At 43.4% G+C, this 21950-nt stretch overlaps 1 protein-coding gene across 1 annotated transcript in view; it reads right to left on the reverse strand.

The window, feature by feature from the left end:
* The window catches only part of TEX2 (testis expressed 2), a 108387-nt gene that overhangs the window by 59659 nt on the left and 26778 nt on the right, over window positions 1-21950 (reverse strand). The window contains exon 2 of the mRNA XM_087441424.1: window positions 3087-4743. Coding sequence (XP_087297550.1) covers window positions 3087-4718 — 1632 coding nt within the window. The 5' untranslated portion in view covers window positions 4719-4743. The remainder of the gene's footprint in view (window positions 1-3086; window positions 4744-21950) is intronic.

Consider the following 21950-nt stretch of genomic DNA (forward strand, 5'->3'; position numbering starts at 1 on the left):
TTTGCTTGGATTACAGGTGTCAGTCCACGACACCATTGAAGTACTTGTTCTCTACAAGGAAAATTCAAATACATTTACCGAGGGCAACACACCTTCGTTAAAAAAAGTTAGTCCTGCATGGCTCCCCCAATCACTAGCCATGTGACCTTGGACAAGTAACTTAACCTCCCTGTGCCTCCACGTTCTCATGAGCACATACCCTAACTGAAAAGGGTTGTGATAAGGATTAAATGAGATAATGTGACCAACACTTAGCCCACTGTAGGTGCTCAGCATCGTACTGCTGCCTCTACTATTTCAATGACCAGATCAAAGCAGCCAGACTGTGCCATAACATTAAAATCCCATTCCACTGGTATCCTCCAGTGTAGTTAAGTAAATTCTTGACATATAGCAGGAACTGGACTCAACACTAAAGACTGATTGGATTAAAATTAAAATCTTCCTGAGGGCCGGCCCCGTGGCTTGGTAGTTAAGTGAGCGCGCTCCGCTGCTGGCGACCCGGGTTCGGATCCCGGGCTCGCACTGACGTGCTGCTTCTCTGGCCATGCTGAGGCCGCGTCCCACATACAGCAACTAGAAGGATGTGCAGCTATGACACACAACTATCTACTGGGGCTTTGGGGGGAAAAAATAAATAAATAAAATCTTTAAAAAAAAAAATAAATAAAAAAATAAAATTAAAATCTTCCTGAGACAACTAAGTGCTCAAACCAGTTTAAACTGAATGCCACAGTCAGTCATTAGGCACTGGAGTTAATATAACTACCATTTTTCTGTGCTAAAGTCAGCACTAACTTACTTAGAGGGCACGTAATTCAGGTAGTCACAGCACCACCCTACTGAAAAAGCTTAGCAACCATGCATAATCAGTCACTTTAGCTCCACTTCATACATTAATGCTAAACTTAAGTGTGTCACATCCTCAAGACTGAACACCAGCTTCTCTTAAAAAAGAAACAAGCACATAACATGTTGCCATGTGAAAGAAAGAAAAAAGGTCAGACTGAAAATTATATGATCCCATTATATCAAAACAAAAAGAGTGTGTGAGTAGGCATGTGTATATTCATACATGCAGAAATTTAAAGAACAAAGCAAAACTAGGATATATGCCAAATCATTAACTATAATTCCCTCCCACTAGTGTGATAAAGAACAAATTTTTTCTTTGTTTCCTGTGTTTTTTAAACATTGACCATGTATTTCTTTTGAATAAAGTAAAAAGTTTATGAAATTAAAAAACAAAACAAAACAAACACTATTTTGGACCTTGAGAGTTCTTCCCCATGTGGTTTTTTGTTATTGTTTTTTTTTGCAATAGAGATCATGGTGCCATTTTTTGAGCATTCTTATTTAAACAGAAATGAGGAAAAACCTATTAACAGACAAAAGAAACAAGCTTTGAACTATCAAAAAGCTATCAAAAAAACAGAAAACAAGTGTTGGTGAGGATGTGGGGAAATTGGAACCCTGTGCACTATTGGTAGGAAAGTAAAATGGTACAGCCACTGCGGAAAACAGTATGGCGGTTCCTCAAAAAATTAAAAATAGAATTACCATATGATCCAGCAATTCTACTTCTGGGTATATACCCAAAAGAACTGAAAGCAAGGTCTCAAAGAGATTATTTATATACCTCATGTTCACAGCAGCATTATTCACCATAGCTAAAACGTGGAAGCAACCCAAGTGTCCACTGACAGAAGAATGCATAAGCAAAATGCAGTATATACATACAACGGAATATTATTCAGCTTTTAAAAAGGAAGAAAATTCTGTAATATACTACAACATAGAAGAACCTTGAGGACACTATGCTAAGTGAAATAAGCCAGTCACAAAAAGACAAATACCGTATGGTCCCACTTACATGATGACATACTTAGAGTATTCAAAACCAAAAAGACAGAAAGTAGAATGGTGGTTGCCAGGCGCTAGGGGGAGGGAAGAATGGGGAGCTGTTGTTTAATGGGTATAGAGTTTCAGTTTTATAAGATGTAAAGAGATATGGGGATGAATGGTGGTGATGGTTGTACAACAATGTGAATGTATTTAATACCACTGAACTGTACATTTAAAAAGGGTTAAGACGGGGGCCAGCCCCGTGGCGTAGCGGTTAAGTGTGCACGCTCTGCTGCTGGAGGCCTGGGTTCGGATCCCGGGCGCGCACTGACACACTGCTTATCAGGCCATGCTGTGGTGGCGTCCCACATAAAGTGGAGGAAGATCGGCACAGATGTTAGCTCAGGGCCAGTCTTCCACAGCAAAAAGAGGAGGATTGGCATGGATGTTAGCTCAGGGCTGATCTTCCTCACCAAAAAAAAAAAAAAAAAAGATTAAGATGGTATATTTTATGTGTATTTTACCACAATTAAAATATATATATATATATAAAATGTGTGTATGTGCCCATGACTTACGAACTATATAAGCTACAACTATACTTTTATATTGCGTATATTATGAAACATATAATAACAAGAAAATTTTTAAATATACAAAAATAAATGTAAATGGAAGTTCTAATATGTTCTTCCCGCACCCTGATGGATCGCCTCAGGAACCCCTCAGGAGGCCTAAAGCCTGAGATCTGACACACACGGAACGGTGATGTCTCTTTCTCCAGCCCATGCCCCATCGTGCACAGGGGAAAGAAGAGTGCCAGCAGGGACCAACTGCTCACATTAATTTGCCTTCTCTTCCTCCTTTCCTTCTCTTGCATTCCAGGAGTATTTAACCCTTCTCTAGGGTCTCAAGAATATTTAATCCTAACAGACTCAGCTATAACAAATCCTAAGCAAGTAGGAAATCTCTGGCAAGTTTAGAGAGAGACTCAAATAGGAACTGGATGTAAATGCTACTCTACAGAACCATGGAGATCCCTGAAAAACAACTTGGTGAATCGGCAAAACCTAAACTACAATGAGGTTTCCAGATAAGTCTCTTGGGTGCCTGGAGAATGAAGATCCTGAAGGCTTAAAAACATTGCTTGTGACAATTCACTAAAAAAATTCAACTGGATCTAAAATAAGGCTCTATGTGAGAGAAAGCGTGTGCTAGCCAGCTGCTGGAGAGAGGCTTACCTTTAGTATCTCAGGTTCTTTGATATCCAGAGATTTTGTGTTCCAGTGTTGTAGATTTTTACGTAATCTGTGATATTTATGAGCACTTGGTGGTGTAAAAAACCAAATCACGCAAACTGCAGTCATGAATCCAAGGCCAATTCCCAGAAAGAGTCCATTCACATAATGGGGGAGGGGAAGGATGAGGTACGCATAGACACACATTATAAAGAAGCCCAGCGTCTTCACTGGTAATTCCGGGTGCTGCACGGCGGAGGCCATCTCATCGTCACTGTCAAGAGCCGTGCCATCGTCTACCAGCACCTCTGGCTTGAGAGGGATATCTGGGAGCTTATCAACTTTACTCTCCCCCTCCGTTTCCAAATCAAAGTCCTCAGTGTACAGTTCACAAAACTCTTCATCTTCTTTGCTCACTAAGGCAGACAAAGAACATTTCTCAAGAACTAGAGAACTTGTCTTCAGGCCTAAATCCTTTAGACTGCTCACCTGGGAACTTTTCAGTTCTGCCTCTCTTGCAGGCTCATCAGTGGACTTCGGGGGGTCACTTCTGGGGATGCTGGGATCGCCTGGATAGTCATCCCCCTCGGAATCACACTCCTCTTCCTTGATGCTGTAGTTGTTATTGCTTTCTAAGAGACCGTTCAGGCTGGACAGATTGGAGAGTTCTGAAGCACTTGAAGATAAGGCTTTGGGCCTATGGCTGCCACTTTCTTCCCCTATAATTTTACTAAGGAGCTGAAAAGGCTCATATATGACTTCTGAAAGGCGTCGTTTAGTGTCTTCGATTTTAGCCTCCATTTCGGGCACTTTAAAAAAGGAGCGCGTATCGGAGGGAGAAGTCAGTGGGGAAGAAGGTGCAGTTTTGGAATCTCCACCTGTGTTTCGTGGCTGTGTGAACTGCTTGAACAGGTGTAAATTCAGCTTGGAGTCAGGCGGTTTATAGGACACAGTATCTGACTCCTGCCTGGAGGTGTCTGTGGACAGAGACTTGACTAATGTCTTCATCAAGTGTCTGTGCCTTGAGGGGTGTAGGGATTCTTTTGGCTCCACCTCAGTGGACAGGGACTTCACAAGGCTCATGAAGGGTTTTGTGCTGGAAAGTGTGGAGGATGAGGCACTGGATGAGAGGACAGGAGACTTGGAAGGAGAGGACAGTGGGGAGGAAGAACCGGTTTTCTGCTCAGAAAGGGAGGACACACTGGGAGAGCTAGCTAAGGGCCCCAACAAAGACGACCCTGGGGACAGAGCCAATGGCACTGTACTTAATACTTGCACTGCTGGAGGAGGGGACTCCAACAGCTTTGCAGTGTTCTGGGAGACGGGCAAAATGGCAGGAGATAGTCCATCTGCCAGGACAGGCTGAGCGGCAGGGCCAGCGGGGTCATAGCCACCCTGGGGTTCAAAACAGAGGTCTTCCTTGGCCTCGAGCCCTGTTACAATGCTTTGGTCGTCCAGCCCCTCCTCGAGGTACTCCCTGAACTCCTCCTCCTCTTCCTCCTCCTCCTCCCCGGATGCCGAGAAGTGAATGGCGATAGTGTCTCGGGACACGGACCTCTGCACATGCACTCTGGGGGCTGATGGTTTTGGCATGTCAATGATTTTTTCGGCATGGCGACCATTCAGACTTGTCATTGCCAGCTTCACAAGGGCTCAGGCTCTGTGAAAACAGCAAGAAAACCAGAAGTCAGAAAGTGGTTTCTCCATAGGAGACACTGTCATGTGCATAAAGGAGTACAGATGAAGCTCACTTCTAAATGGTGATTACGCTTTTACTTGGCAGATGGCCACTGTTTTTCACTTGAGCAGGTTTAATGGTTTCATTTTCACCAGATAAATTCCAGTTAGACATTCTCTTTTATGAGCAAACTACAAACCAGTGTTATATCCGCCATACAATCTGTCTTACTTCACAACATCTGAGTAATCGTTTCCTCCCTCTTAACTGGCTCATTTCTATCAGCAAATCTGTATTTCAAGGGCCGGCCCAGTGGCTTAGCGGTTAAGTGCTCACGCTCCGCTGCTGGTGGCCCGGGTTCAGATCCCGGGCGTGCACCAACGCACCACTTGTCCAGCCATGCTGAGGCTGAGTCCCACATACAGCAACTGGAAGGATGTGCAACTATGACATACAACTATCTACTGGGGTTTGGGGAGAAAAAGGGAACAAAAAAAGGAGGAGGATTGGCAATAGGTGTTAGCTCAGGGCCAGTCTTCCTCAGCAAAAAGAGGAGGATTGGCATGGATGTTAGCTCAGGGCTGATCTTCCTCACAAAAAAAAAAAAAATCTGTATTTCAAGCCTTGAAATACCTGCACAATAGATGTTACCAGCATTACTTCAGAAGTCTAACAGGATAACATGCAACATCCTGCTGATTTTAAGGATCTTGGAGCAAAAATTTCACCAGTGGTTTTCTTGCTATAAAAAGCTAACCGAGGAGGGTTATTGCTTCCATTGCAGTTTTCACAGCAATCCTAACAATTATTTGGCTTGCATCTTCCACCAACACTCATAGTATCTTGCCACTGCAAATAAGTAGCAAAGTATCCAAGGGCGGAAAGGGAAATCTGTAAGCTAACTGCTATGACCTGTTGGCTTCTTTATTCCCCAAATGGTAGGTACCATAAGGCGAGAGTATTTAGGCAGCCATCAAGACATGGCCATCTTCTGAGGCTTCAGGATAAAGCAAACTTATATGGTAAACTGAATCCAAGATTCAAAGGGCAGGAAAATGAAGTATCAACGTCCTAACTCACCACCAACCAAGAAGACTGCTAAGGGCTATGGTGAGAGACATGGAAGTTATGCTTTCTTCCCTTCTGGAGCTTAGTAGCTAGCTAGAGAGAAGACAGACACCTGAAAAGCTGGGCAGAAAAACAAAAGACACCAAGCCCACCTTGTGACATCTAGGACATTACCTCTCTCCTTATTCACTTAAGGCCCATTTACTGGGCACCAGGCATCATGACAGGCCCTACAAGATTGAAATTAACACCACAAGCTAGAAAGAGACCCTGTCAAAAGAGCTAAAACACACTTGAGGAGTGGACTTCAGCATTCTGAGGAGGGTGAGATCAGTGTGGGAGGTAGGACACTTACTCAGTCTTTTAAATTGATGAGTAGGCTGTGACGGAATGGGCATGATTAGAGAGAAGGAACAAAAGCATGAAGATGAGCATGGGCATGGTGTGTCCTGCCACGTGGGCCTGTTCTCTCCCTGCAGGACAGAGGGTGGGTGTTGGGGAACAGTGGGAGACCGTCGGTACAAGCAAGGCATCATGCAAAAGTGGAAAGAGCAGCCTTGTGACAAGGAAATAAGGCTTCTGGTACTTGCTCCTTTTCCAGCTGACTCTGGGACCTTGAACAAGCCAAGAATACACTGGGTCTCAGAATCTTCGTCTGTAAAATAGGGGATCAAGAGTCTTTTCCAAATCTAAAACCCCACGTTTATGTTTACAGGTGATTGTATACAACTTAACATAATACACTTATATAAGTAATCTACCATAAACAACAATATGTTGCTTGCTTATTTCTTTAATTTGAAGAACTCCTATATTTAAGTCTTCCACCAAACATTCACGTTCAAATATATGAATGCGGTGGGGGGGGGGGCGGCAGCAGGAAATAGTGATCCTGGATCACTAGAAACAGGAAATAAACCCAATGATGACAAGAATCACAGTTCAACGGCCCAGCCACAACAAGGACACATCTTGAAACTACACATTCTCAATATCAATACTTCAGAGAAATTACTTTCATAAAAACTTTCCAACAGAGTTTTACCCATGCTCATTCACGACCCTCAGGTTCTCCTAGCCCCACTGGATCCAGGAAAAGGAAATGATTTCTATCGGTCAGACAAAGCAATTTAAATCCAGGAGCTGGCAGCAAGCTAAAAAGACAGCCTCAGGTCCAGGACAATCCTTCCCTGTTATCTTTAAGCCACAGGTCTGTAGGCTTAGTGAAAAAAAAAATACCAAGCGCAACACGTTTTTCATTTAACTGTCACCCAGTTTTTTATAAGAGTAAATTAAAAAGAAAATTATAGAGGTAATTTAAAAAGAAAGTCTGGTACTTGGTAATTCTCAGTAGGCTGAAAAATAAGCTTCATTTCAATGACTTTAATAACATAAAGGATGATCTGCAAGGCTCTGCTGTTCTGAGGGTGCTTCACGGGAGTGGTGGCTACAAGTTAAGGTGATTGTGGGCACAGGTGCAAATACAGAGAGCATGATTTTGGGGTTGAACAGTGTAGGTTGGTCCTCTGGGGAGCAAGGCAGGAGTGGAGAGGCTCGTCTGTAGCTGAGGGTGGGATTGCCTGGGAATCCGCAGGCAAAGTCAGGCCCAGTCCAGGCCCTAAGGGTGAAAACAGCAGTGTATCCAGGAGCCTGTGGCAAGGCCCCAGGGAACAGTGAGCTGGCACCTGCCCAGGAAGGGCCATCAGGAGCCTACTTGCCCAATCCTCCAACACACAGTCGGGCCCCCTGACTTGCTTGTTAAAGGGACCTCTGGTGATCTCTGATCAGACTGTCTCAAGGTCTGTGTCAGCCAACAGGGCCTGAGCTGGGCCCCATGGAAAGATGGGTGCCAGATGGCCAGCATGGGGCAAGCAATCTGGCTCACCATTGCTGATGTCTTTCTCCAGAGCTCAGGCAGTGGCTTCGGAGGTTTAGAGAAACTCCCCCAAATCCACACTGACCAGAGCCTGGCTCCACTTCACTAGTTTTTTTTTTTTTTTTCCTCACTAAAATCCGCCATGTGAGGTGAAAGCAGCACTACTACTTTTTAAATACAAGAAAATCTCAGGGGGGCCGGCCAGGTGGCTTAGCGGTTAAGTGCGCGTGCTCCGCTACTGGTGGCCCGGGTTCGGATCCCGGGCGCGCACCGACGCATTGCTTCTCTGGCTATGCTGAGGCCGCATCCCACATACAGCAACTAGAAGGATGTGCAACTACGACATACAACTATCTACTGGGGCTTTGGGGAAGAAAAAAAAGGAGGATTGGCAATAGATGTTAGCTCAGAGCTGGCCTTCCTCAGCAAAAAGAGGAGGATTAGCACGGATGTTAGCTCAGGGCTGATCTCCCTCACAAAAAAAAAAAAAAGAAAAGAATAAAGAAAATCTCAGGGCCCTGTTTGCTCATCTGCAAAATGAGGGGATTAGACTAGAGAAACAAAGACTGCTTGTAGGACCAAAATTGCTGGATAATTGGGTGTACTAGAACCAGGGTCCATGGTTTGAGTTCTAGACAACCCATCAAGCAGTCACACCTTCCTTCTGGGGACCACTCCAAGCCCCCTCCTCTCTGTCCTCCTAGTGGCTGGCTGCCAGGGCCAGCAAAACTGACCTTCTCACAGTTACAGGCTTGCAGGACAGCCAAGATCAAGAGAAAAAGCACCTGACTGTTGCCCAGAAAGATTGTGTGGTTTGTCCAAGGCCACAGCACTGAATGAGGAGGAGGCCAAGGAGACAGATATGGGCTTTTGACGCTGATGTCCTGATGCCTTTCCCACCACAGCAAGCTGCTTCCTCAAGCATGTCACGTACGCTCTTTATTACTGCTTATCCTGGCCTTGGTACTTGCCCCCGTGCCCCTTCACGGACAGCTTTCCCAGGAACTAAGAGCTCCATTCTCAACAACCAGCATGTGACCAGCTGCACTGAGGAGGAATGAGGAGTCTCATTATTCACCTGACAATCTAGCATCATAAAAAAGTAACTCGCCTCCTGCCTTCTACTATCCAAACTCAATTATAACCAGGCTCAAAAAAAAGAGACATCCTTATCTCAAGCCCTCAGGAACTGAATGAAACGCCAAAAAAGGAAATTTCCTTCCCAACAGGTCTCCTTCTTCTAAAGCTACCAGCAGACCACATGACATTGGGTTTTAACACTGACTCCTGAGTCTAGTGAGGGGAGGACCTATAGCTCACATTGTCACATAGGACGATTTCCTGCCAGACATACGTTTAAGCAAAAGTCTGATTTGGTCATACTCAAAGTGGTGCTAACGATTAATTACGTCCAGCCCCAGAATGGATGGGGGTGGCAGAGGCAACATTGACAAACTGACGCCGCAGGTCTGGTGTCTGTGAAGGCAGGCTCCATTATCAGGCCCATCATTCTACTGAAAATAATTAACAATGAATTCCATATTGAAAAAAAAAAATCTGAAAAGCACTGAAGCATCAACAACTGAGTAAAGAATAACCACGCCAAAACTAAGGAAAATGGGAACCCAGAGAGATGAGCTCTCGAGAAGCCACTCTTGCCCTCAAAACACTGAATGATTCTGGCAAGTTGGAACTTTCATTTTAACGATCTCCTGAAATCAAAGAAATCAAAGTCCAAGGCTGGCCGAGGTGGAACACTAACTAGAGACCCTTCTACAAGTAGCTGGGACCCCAAAGGGCTACATCTACTTGGCAAGAGGTGTTGAACCAGAGGCAAACCAGCCCTCATTTAGATTTGATAAGTTGGAGGATATTATGCCAAGTGAAATAAGCCAGTCACAAAAAGACAAATACTGTATCCATTTATATGAGGTATCTAAAGTAGTCAAATTCATATAAATAGAAGTAGAATGACAGTCACCAGGGGCTCAGAAGAAGGGGAAATGGGAAGTTGTTTTTTAATAAATACAGAGTTTCAGTTTTGTATGATGAAAAAGTTCTGGAGATTGGTTGCATAACAATGTGAATATGCTTAACACTACTGAATTGTACACTTAAAAATGGTTAAGATGGTAAATTTATGTTATGTATATTTTACCATAATTAAAAATAAAAAATGTTTTTAAAATTTCACGATTCAAAACTTTACAATGAAATAATATAATACTTTGAATTACTTATCATGCCAACTAAAACAATTCAATTCAAAAAGCTCACATTGTTCTTTAGTGTTTACACTACCTTGTGGTTACATTCTAAGATGATAAATGCAAATGCATTTATGTTCCCATACTTTTAGGGGGCAAAAAAAGCTTTTTAGAGCCAAATGCTCTCTGAACCTCAGCCTTAGTCAGGTATGTTTCCAGGAAGGATATCTCAAGCTGTTCTGCTGACGGGTCTTTCCTGAGGTCTTGACTATAAGTCTCCATTAAGATTACCATGCCTTGTAAAGATGTTCACTGCTCTAAGATTGAGAAAGCCTCCAATAAGCGTTTCTCCCCCAGCACTTATGCAGGATTCTATTCTATCCAGTCTAAAAACAAGGAACAAATCAATGGTTCCCATCTAACCTGAATTTATAAAAAACAAAGGCCTCAAACAGGAAGCCAACAGCCCATTGCCCTTCCTATTATGAACTCCATGAGGCTATCAACTTCAGTGGAGTCAGAATTAGAATACCAAAGATCCATGAAATCTGTTTTATTTCTAGTCACTCAAAAAGGTTATCATCATTTATTAGGCCATGAAAAACCAATCAACAATAAATCAGACTGCACAATGAAAAATGAAGAGCTATTTCAAGACTCAATGTTGGCATTTATTAACTCAGAGATAATAACCTCTCTGAATCTGGTGGAGGCTTTTTTGGCTAATATTCTAATCATAACTGCCCTTCCTACCTCCAGCTATAATGGAAACAATTCACTCCTGGGGTCCTACAGAGACATAAAAAGAGAAAACAGTTCCTTCCAGGCAGCTCACTTATCACCAACTCATCTACTTGGTCCTCCCACATTAGAACAAATAGTAATGTGGCTATTATTATTATTAATTTCTAATTTACATACTAGATTAGAAGTGCTGGAGGAAGGAAAAAGAGAAGGAGGAAGCAAGGAGGGAATAATGCAACACTGACTGAAAATTGACCTAATCTCCAGATATAGAGAGCACAGTATAATATTTATATCTACATATATATACAGTATTATATATAATATATTTTAACAAGCAAGGCTGGTTTGGAATATGTCTCATTTCTCAGGAACGTCCCTAATCTTTCAAGGTCGTTATCAAAATTCTTTGTTGAGGCTGGCCCAGAGGCGTAGTGGTTAAACGTGCGCGCTCTGCTTTGGCGGCCCAAGGTTCGCAGGTTTGGATCCCAGGCATGGACCTACACACCGCTTATCAAGCCATGCTGTGGCAGCCATCCCACATGTAAAGTAGAGAAGGATGGGCATGGACGTTAGCCCAGGGCCAATCTTTCTCAGCAAAAAGAGAAGGATTGGCAATGGATGTTAGCTCAGGGCTAATCTTCCTCACACACACACACAAAAATTCTTTGTCTTTATAAAATTCAGCCTGTTACACATTTGCTGCCTCTGAACAAGCCTGCACTTGGACATATGATATATGAGTACCAACCATCTGCCAGCATAGGCTGTGTCAGTCAATAGCTTTAATTCAGAAACTTCTCCTGGCAGAAGAAAAGAGGCAAGCTGCACTGTATTACAGAAGATGTCTTAACACCTCTTATCTGTGCATTTTTAAATAGAATTTGGTTTTATAAAAAGTAAAGAAGAGGCCTTAAGATTCCATTTTTCTGCCTTGATGCTACAGAGGAAACAGTGAATCTGGTCAAAACCAACCACAGTAGAAAGGTAGGATTTAGCCTAAAAATCTCAAGTACATCTTAATAGGTATCCCTTGATTCATTTAAATTCAGTGAAGCAGCTGAGAATTGCCAGCAGCCATTCTAATCTGTTAATACTCCAACTCGCAAACAAAAATCAATATTGACATTCTAGTTAACGAACTAGTTCTAGCCTTAGTTTCATTTAAAAAAAAGAAAAGAAAAGTACTCTTTGAGCAAAGGCAATCCTCCCAAGGCACTTAGACCTTGATTGTTAGAAACTCAGAACTTCTTTCCCATTAGTTATTAGGTTCCCAGAGCCACACTCAAAGTCTTCAACCCAGCAGGGTCCTGCACCACAAACACACAACACAGGGTTTCTACCACTAGTAAACAACAGGTCCACCCTCTTCAGCCACTGCACAGACCTTTTACCTGCTGTGAGGAAGGGCCACCTGAGAAGGGTGCCACATCCCCAGAGGAAAAAAGTGTTCAAAAGTATCAACACAATTAGAATTTTGCTTTATTGATTTCTAGATGGTCCAGACAATGAAATCCAAATTCAGTTCACAGTAACTCATTCAAAACCAGGTCATGCCTCCAGCACAATCACATGAGGCCTGTGGATGTTTATAAAAGATAACATCGGTGCCATCCACTGGGGGAACTCCAGCAGACAACAGATGGACATGGTATAAAGACATCATCTATATGAAAGCAAAAAAAACTCTCAAGTAATGAAAACTCAGGGCAGGTATGCCCAAATCAGATGGAGCTAACCAAGTAAAGAAGTCTGGGAATAATTTTTTTTTTTTTTAGCAGAAAAGTCATGTATGTGACTTAGGAGGAAGAGATGTAGAAAAAAGAAGATTGCGGATATGAAACACAGGTGCAGGGAATGGCGCTGAGATGGGAACAAGTCAGTCAAGTCATATCAAGAAAGTCGCTAAACAATTAGGTCAGCTACAGCTGAGGGGCTGCACTGGGGGGCGCAAGAAGAAGATCAGTATTTGAGTTTAGGGGCAGGGAATCAATTGTTCAAAACCTTTGAAGGCTAAGTATTTGGATTTATATTTAAATCTCAGGAAACAGAATCACTGTAGGTTCTTGAGAAGTTTGGATACTGGATGTAAACATTTTTGTTCAGGTGAATGAAGGCCTAGAACCTAGGAGACTAGAGCTGAAAATCTGGAAGATGAGACAAGGGTAGTGACCGTGGTCACAAAATAGCACATTTCAAAAGCTGATGCTCATGGGGTCAAATGTTAACAACAGGTGAATTTGGGGGCAGGCCCAGTGGCGCTGCGGTTAAGTTCGTGTGCTCCACTTTGGTGGCCCGGTTTGCAGGTTCGGATCCCGGGCGTGGACCAACACACCGCACGGCTTGTCAAGCCATGCTGTGGTGCCGTCTCATATAAAGTAGAGGAAGATGGGCACGGATGTTAGCCTAGGGCCAATCTTCCTCAGCAAAAAAAGAGGAGGATTGGCAGCAGATGTTAGCTCAGGGCTAATCTTCCTCAAAAAAAAAGAAAAGAAAAGAAAAGAAAAACAACAGGTGAATTTGGGAAGGAGTATACTGTGTTCCTTATTTGGTTTTTATTTCTGCAACCATTTTAAAGTTTGAAATTATTTGCAAATTAAAAAAATAACAAAAAAAGCAGGGTTCCTAACCATTGTTTGGCTTTGGGTCTATTGTCATATATTACTCCCCCCCCACCCCCACCCCGCCCTGCCGTTGGCTCTACCTGTCAGAATTATCAAGCCTGGTTACAGGTAGTAGAGGGAGCCAAAGTTTTACCATTCCTTGAATTTTTTAAACTTCATTTTGAAATAACTATAGACTCTCAAGAAGTTGCAAAAATAGTCCAGAGAGGTCCCACATATCTTTCATCAACCATTCCTTAAATTTTAAAGTCAAACAAATTCCAACTGGTTAAGAAATCAGGTTTTAACCACAGACCGCTAGTTCATCCTTGTAAGAAAAATGCCTTCAAACTGAGTAAAGACTGAGTAGAGTAAAACTTCCCCTTATAAGGACTTTCTAACAGTCTTTCTTCAGGTCTTTAACGGTCAAATTTAGAAAGATATCTTCAATAGACACTTCCCAAGTACATGAACAGGCAATTCACCCAAAAGTTCAAATGGCCAGAGCCGGCCCAATGGCCTAGTGGTTAAGTTCACACGCTCCGCTTCAGACGGCCCAGGGTTCGCAAGTTCGGATCGCAGGTTTGGATCCCAGGTGCGGACCTACGCACCACTTATCAAGCCATGCTGTGGCAGGCGTCCTACATATAAAGTAGAAGAAGATGGGCATGGATGTTAGCCCAGGGCCAATCTTCCTCAGCAAAAAAAAGGAGGACTGGCAACAGATGTTAGCTCAGGGCTAATCTTCACCACACAAAAACAAAATTTCAAATGGCCAATAAACAAACAAGCTCCACTTACCAAAAACAACAAAAAATTGGAAAATAAATCAATGAAACAATTTCTACCACCAAATTCCATGACTAAAATATAATGTGTGATGCTGGCAAGGGTTCAGTGAGACAAACCCTCTCTTGCACTAATTGTTGGAACATAATTAGTAAAAACTTTTCAGAAACCAATTTTGCAGTAACTATTAAGCACCTCAATGACATTCATACCCATACACACACCAGACAAAAAACACGGGGCATTAATGCTAGTTTTCACCATATAATAGGCTTATCAGTAATTTTTATTTTCTGCTTTAGGTATTTCCAAATACTTTTGTGATCTGGAAAAAAAACTATATGTAAATGCATGACAATCTTTAAAAAAAAATCATTATCTTCAGAACATATCATTGCACTAGCCCATCCTCCACACCTTAATCACAAGAAAACTAAGGCAGAAAGATTCACTTTTATAAAATGAGTCACACTATATGTATTTATGTATGTAATCTGCTTTTATACTCAAGATTACTCAGTGAAGTAATCCAGCATACGAGTTTATCAGTGAGGCCTTTGGCTTCAGTTCCACCAACTTGGTAGCAGTCTGACACTCAGGCAAATTATTTATTCTAACCAAGCCTCTGTTCCTCCATCTGTAAAATGGGAATTGCAAAAGAGTGTTCAGAAGATTAAATAAAACAATTTATGTAAAAAGCATTGAGCATTGACCCTGGTACAGAGCAAGCATTTGCTAAATGTCTACTGTTCTTGCAAGCATTTCCTCAAGTCAATAAAGATTCTTTTATACACGCTTTTAAATAGCTATATAAAATTAATATTCCATAATGTAACCATTTCAACATAGGATACTATGAATTTTTTGCTTTTACAAACAATGCTGCAATACATCATGATGCTATACATAACCTTTGACTGCCTCTGATTATTTCCTTAGGAAATATTTCTAGAAGTGAAATTACAAGGTTGAATAGCATATATAAATTCTCACTTCAATTTAAAAAAAACCATTTCAAGCTCATTTTAAAAAACTTCAGGGCCGGCCCTGTGGCTTAGTGGTTAAGTGCGCGCGCTCCGCTGCCGGTGGCCCGGGTTCGGATCCCGGGCGCGCACTGACGCACCACTTCTCCGGCCATGCTGAGGCCGTGTCCCACATACAGCAACTAGAAGGATGTGCAACTATGACACACAACTATCTACTGGGGCTTTGGGGGAAAAAGGAGGAGGAGGATTGGCAGTAGATGTTAGCTCAGAGCTGGTCTTCCTCAGCAAAAAGAGGAGGATTAGCACGGATGTTAGCTCCAGGCTGATCTTTCTCACAAAAAAATTAATTAATTAAAAAAATAAAAATAAAATAAAATAAATTAAAAAAAAAAAAAAAAGACCTGCAAGAAGGTCAAGAGATACTGGGTTCCCAGCAGAGGCATGGTCCTGCCTGGCCAATTGGCCACACTGTGGTTCCTTCTGAGGAGAACCACTTACCTATAGACCCCATGAGGTAACATTCCTCCATCAACTCCACCACCACTGTGGATTGTGACAGGGAAGGACTTGAGCTAACAGCCAGTGATGTGACTCGGCCCAAAAGTTCCACTTAACTGTGAGATTCTGACAACTGTTCAGTTGGTAGTAGAATCAGTCACTGAAAATACATACCGGGTGAAGCCATGAGGCAGCAGGGGCAGGAGCTCCGAGGAGGACCAAGACCCTCAAATGACAGTGACGGAGTTCGCCCACTTCACCTCTCTGAGCTTTGGGTTCTTTCACTGTAAACTGTGGGGACCCTCATCTATTGTCTTCAAGGAACTTTCCAGAAAGCTCTAAATTCTGATTCAATTTATGATTCAATTTCCATGGAACAGAAGCTACTTAGAGTCCTACGTTTCCATTTTGCACCAGAGAAATTCTTGGCAACTGCTCAAGTCAAGCAAAGGAAACCAGAGGGCACTTGAACTGACTAATGTGCCTAAGGCAATTAAGTCAAAATAGTTTTCTAATAATATTGAAACAGTTCATCTCCCATTAACAAATACTTTTAGACCTTCCGGACTTCTGGTCATAGGGGGAGTTTGCTGAGTCCACTAAGAATGAGATGCAAGGGCCGGCGCCATGGCTTAGTGGTTAAGTGCGCATGTTCCGCTGCTGGCAGCCCAGGGTTCGGATCCCGGGCGCGCACCGACGCCCCGCTTTTCAGGCCATACTGAGGCCGCGTCCCACATACAGCAACTAGAAGGATGTGCAGCTATGACGTACAACTATCTACTGGGGCTTTGGGGGAAAAAGTAAATAAATAAATAAAATTATTAAAAAAAAAAAAGAATGAGATGCAAATAATCAGCACTTGGGTGTGCTGTGGCAACAGAAAACATACGTCAGCCCTCCTCAAGCACCCCTCATCCCTCCCCCATCCACTGCCAAATTGTACAAAAGGTAACTCCTGCCCAGGCTGCCTCTGCTCTGCTGTGATAACAACAGAACTCCCATTGGGCTCTCTACCCCAAAGCTTCGTTCAACTCTTACTCCACACAAACATCACCCCAAACAACCTCTCAGCTTTGCCCTCTCATGGATTCAAACTACACCTCTTCCACATTCCTACCACCCTCACTTCTACGGTATCCTGCAGAGTCCTCCAGGGACCACCTATCCTTACAGGGACACAACTCCATGCCCTCTCACAAAAAACGATCCTACTCTGTCTGGCTTTTTTAAAAACGGGGAGGAGAGCGAGGTAAAAGAAGGGCTGGCCTAGTTTTTAAGACCAAACCACTATCTGTATTTTCAGACCAAACTACCATTTGCACCACCCTCTCTAAATCATTAGCACTGCTATCTACTGTCTGCAAGACATCCCCACCCCCGGGCCTGAGTCACTCCCACTGCCAAGGATTTCCATCCCAGGTAGGCAGGGTACAGGGGTAGAGGGTTGGCTGGGGTTTGCTGCACACCCCAACCAGGAGGTGGCTGCAGCATGCTGACCTGGTCCATGTTGTTGCTGTTTCCATGAAATTTCTGAATTAGCTCACTGATGTCCTAGTGATCCCCCACTGGTGTGATTCCAGGCTTTGTCTCTCATCCAGGCCTCCAATTTTGTCTCCCTCCAAGCAGATGGCCTTGCCCCTTATTCACTGGGAAGGTGGAAGGAGTTGCCATCTTGTCTCCCATACCCAATTATATACACTGATCACTATTCCCATCCCTTGGCTAGAAATTCTTGTATGCATTCCTCTCCACTCTCCACCCAAACACAGACCCAATCCAGGTCCAAAGAGGCCTAATTCTAAACCCAATGGATCCATCTGTCCCCAAAGGGTCATCTCTGATCTTCTCCTCTTCTTTATCCTCCAAACCTCTTTAGTTCCCCAGTCCTGTCGACTGAGTTCTTCTTTCGTCACCGCACACCTCAGTATTTCTTTCTGACTTCATCCCTTGCTCCAGCCACTAGCCCCCATGGCATTCTGCCGCCAGACTATCTTCCTTTGAACACTACTCTCATCATGTCACTCTTTTGCTCAAAAACCTATCACATTCTTGTATTTCATCTAATCTCCTTGGCTTTCAGGGCCCAATATAACCCAGCCCCTCTATCTACTCAACCTTATTTTCAGTTACTCTCCAACGTGTTCCCAACATTCTGGTTGGGTCTGATAAGCCACTGGCTCATGTGAAAACCATCCTCCTTCCCACCTCCATTCATGCAGCTCCTGTATTGGAAATGCCTTCCCCTCTCTCCTCTGCCTTGTCAAGTCTAGCAACCTCCATGAAGGTAGTGATGCTTGAACTAAACCCCAAGTCTTCCTCCTAGACAACTCCAGCCTCTCATCTGACCTCCTACATTTATACCACACAAGTAATCACAGAAAGTGAATCCTCAACCAAGAGTAGCCTGAGTTTCAAAAGTTCATCAATAGGTCAATTGTTTGAAATTCAAAATCCATTTATCCTGAAGGAAAATAAATGGGACATAGGTTCCTAGGCCCACAAAACTTAATGCAATCCACAACATAACTTAACTATGGTACAAATGTACCTTTCCAAGTACACAGAACCACCATCTATAACATAATGCAAAAGAAAAACACATTCCGAGTTCAGGTAATACCAGGACCCTAGAATTAAGGTCCCTGTCCACACTCCAGAAAAACACACTTCTAGAGAATAGGAAGCCAAAGGCTCAGGGGGTAAATCCAGACACTTTTCATTCATCTGCCCCAACCAGACTTCTGGAGTCTGAACTCCAATTTCCAAGCCAGCCCAAGCAGATGAGTCTGCTTTAATTCATGTGAGAAATTTTCTCATTCAACAGAAGCAAGACCCTGGAAAAGTGCAGAGGAATGGGACCTGCCTGCCCCGAGACACATAGGAGCCCAGGTAGCAGTCAGAGGAAACACCTCCTTCCAGGACCACTACATGCAGCAGGGGGACTGCTTCAATGACTTCCGATCATCGCCATGGAAAAAGGCTTCAGGCAGAACATGGGAAAATTTTTAATTTTCTTCTTTTTTTTTTTTTTTTTTTGTGAGGAAGATCAGCCCTGAGCTAACATCCATGCCAATCCTCCTCTTTTTGCCGAGGAAGACTGGCCCTGAGCTAACATCCTTGCCGATCTTCCTCCACTTTATGTGGGACGCCGCCACAGCATGGTCTGACAAGTGGTGCGCCAGTGCGCTCCCAGGATCTGAACCTGGGCCGCCAGCAGTGGAGAGCGCGCACTTAACCGCTACGCCACAGGGCTGGCCCCCCACACCGATATCTTCTAATTAACACGCATAGGAACTTTGTGGCCACTCCTCAGTGGGGGTTAGGTTCTAAAGTCAGGGCAAAAAGCTACCTATAGCCGAAATTATCCCTAAGAATCTCCTGAGGTTCCCACAAATTACTATATACATGCTTCAGGTGACCTTGTGTAGTCACTGTTGTGTCCATTCAAGTTCGAGAAACTTTAAGGCCGACTAAAGGATAGAACTAAAGGAAAGATTGAATGTGGGCTGGCCATTCACACCACTCTGCCTCTAGGAAGACTAACAAATCCCTAGTGTGGGTGGGAGGTGCTCAGGAGCTCCTACTTGTCTGCAGCATTTACTCTATCTTGTTTTAATATTAAACCTCTATGACTTTAATACATATTAACAGATGTGTTTGTTGTGAGGATTAAGGTGGAAGGTGGCTGGTTTTCTGAAGTAGGCTGAGAACTGGATGGGCCCCATTGTGCACAGAAAAATCTGGTTAAGAACTCAAGCCCTGGGGCCGGCCCCGTGGCTTAGCGGTTAAGTGCACGCGCTCTGCTACTGGCGGCCTGGGTTCAGATCCCGGGCGCGCACCGAAGCACCGCTTCTCCGGCCATGCTGAGGCCGCGTCCCACATACAGCAACTAGAAGGATGTGCAACTATGACGTACAACTATCTACTGGGGCTTTGGGGAAAAAAAGGAGGAGGACTGGCCATAGATGTTAGCTCAGAGCTGGTCTTCCTCAGCAAAAAGAGGAGGATTGGCATAGATGTTAGCTCAGGGCGGATCTTCCTCACAAAATTAAAAAAAAAAAAAAATGACCTCAAGGCCTGGCATCAGACAGACCTAGCTTCAGACTCCAGTTCCACTGCCTATCAGCCTATGAAGCTGGACAAGTTACTGCATAAAGCCTCTTTTTGCTCATATATAAATAAAATGGAGATAATAGTGCCTATCTCATAGGGGCTGCTGGGAAAATTAAGAAATAGCAGATAGCATACATAAGCTATTATTATCAGCATCCGCAGCAGGCGTGAGCACATCTTTTTTATGCATGCCAACTTGGCCAGAGTTGACCCCATCAGCCGTGTTATCAAGGATCAAACAGACAGCTTGTCGCTAGACTTCTCTAATCACCTGAACTAGACTATCCTGACTGTCTGACTTCAGGTTTAGTTCAGTCAGCTGTAACCATTAAAAATGACACAGGAGCAAAGCAGAAATATGGAACAGTCTATACATTGTAATACAAAATGAAAAAGCAGAACTTGGGATGATGTGTATACATCAAACACAACTATGTAAAAAGAATAAAAAGAACATACAATCAACAGGATCCTAGGAGGCTACAGAGACTAAGTAATAACAATTGGTGCTCTACTGTGAGTTATCTTTGCTTTTAGTGCAAAGCTGGTTAAAAGGACCATTTTTAAAACGAGGGTACTGGATGAGATCTGTAGTTTCACGAACCTCTTTTTTTCTGTCCCTTCTCCATGCTGGCCACATGTTTTGCAAGATTCTAACAAATGATGCTTCACAGTAATTGATTAATTCTGTTTACTATTTTTCCATTTCAACGCTGATCCAAATTTTAGCCAACAATTCACATTTATAAACAGTTCATAATACATTATGAAATCAAATCATTGCCACAGGTGTGATGATGATAAGCATAGCTAAGTAAGCAATCAGTTGCTTAATTTTGATAGTCAAGGGCACTCACATTCAAGGGCAACCTCATTCTAAAGGTAGTGAGCACGTTCAGTTTGAGGAGTGAGACCTGATACCAGCTGTAGTAACAACGTCTAGAGTTAGACCAATCTGGTCTGAGAAATTCCTATTATGTCATCCACAGCCAATCAGAACTTGGAATCAGCATGAAACCATACAGACTTGCAATTCCAAACAAAAGCAAGGAAATTTGATGGTTTGGGTAGCTTTTGTGTCCTTATCCTGGGTAAATATATAGTTTCTACTAAGTCTTTTGAAATGCTGAAAATGGCCCTGTGGCTCCCATGGGTTCCTTTGACATGCCAGGTTGGAACCAGCAGCCTAAGGTCAGCTCCACCCAGCAGACTGCAGTGGGACAACTGATCAGCCAGCCCTAATCACCTTTTTACCTAGTTCTCAAAAGGCAGATGCATCTTGGGATTGGGCAGAGGGGAGGTATACCAGAGCAGCCTAGGAAAAGTCTTCACACAGATGACCCAGCCACCCCTTCTCATCTCAGGGTTTATCATAATTGAGATGGGGAGATTGGAAGACATATAATTTGAAAAAATTCCACAGTAATCACATCCTAAGTATGTGCACACAACCCCCCCAATACCTACCATGGAATTAAGACTCACTGGTCTAAATCAACTTGGAATATTAGGAACACATTACTCTTACTTAAACACACACACACACACACACACACACACACACGGAAAAAGGTGATGGAATCACCAGGAACTCAGTTGGAGATATAGTACCAGCTATTCCTGGACATCAGTAACTAGTTAATCCAGTCTACATTTACGTTAGAAGGCACCCCCTTAGAGGCAATTGCTTTGTAAGAGCCTACCACTCTTTACCTACATGAAAAAAGGCCTATTTCTATCAAAGTAATCAATCAACTACTTTAGACATTTTAAATGAGGAATCAGAAGTGGGATACTGCTTCCACAGGCACAGGACACAGTAGAACTGGGTTCTGCTCCTGATCTTTGATATACTTGCCTGAACTGTTTGCCCCTTAAGTTGTGGCCTCATCTCCTGGAGCTGGTCCTAGCCCCCCCAACCCAGACCCTGGGTAAAGAGTTGACCCCAGCCAGGGCCTCCACAGCTGCCCATTCCTGAAGGTCTGTTTCATTGCTGTCTCAAGGCCCAAAGCAGGAATGAAAGGCAAGTGGAATAAAAAAGAAAGCTGGATGCACAAAGTAACAAGAGAAAAAGCTGTTTCTCAGCAGATCAGGGAAAATAGGCACAAGTAGCATTCCATACAAGTACACAGCCTGGAACCAAACCATCTAATCTCATTCTGGAGGCACATAAACCTCATGGCCGTACTGGGATCCACTTGACGTTTCAAAGAAGCGAATGCTGGAAAGTTGCGATCTTGACGTTTTTCTGTTCACAGGTCCAATAACTGCCTCACAGCAGTGTCCTGCCCTTTCCAGATGATTA

This window comes from Ceratotherium simum, chromosome 16 (assembly GCF_057802395.1).
Source record: "Ceratotherium simum simum isolate JZ-2026a chromosome 16, ASM5780239v1, whole genome shotgun sequence".
Classification (NCBI taxonomy): domain Eukaryota; kingdom Metazoa; phylum Chordata; class Mammalia; order Perissodactyla; family Rhinocerotidae; genus Ceratotherium; species Ceratotherium simum.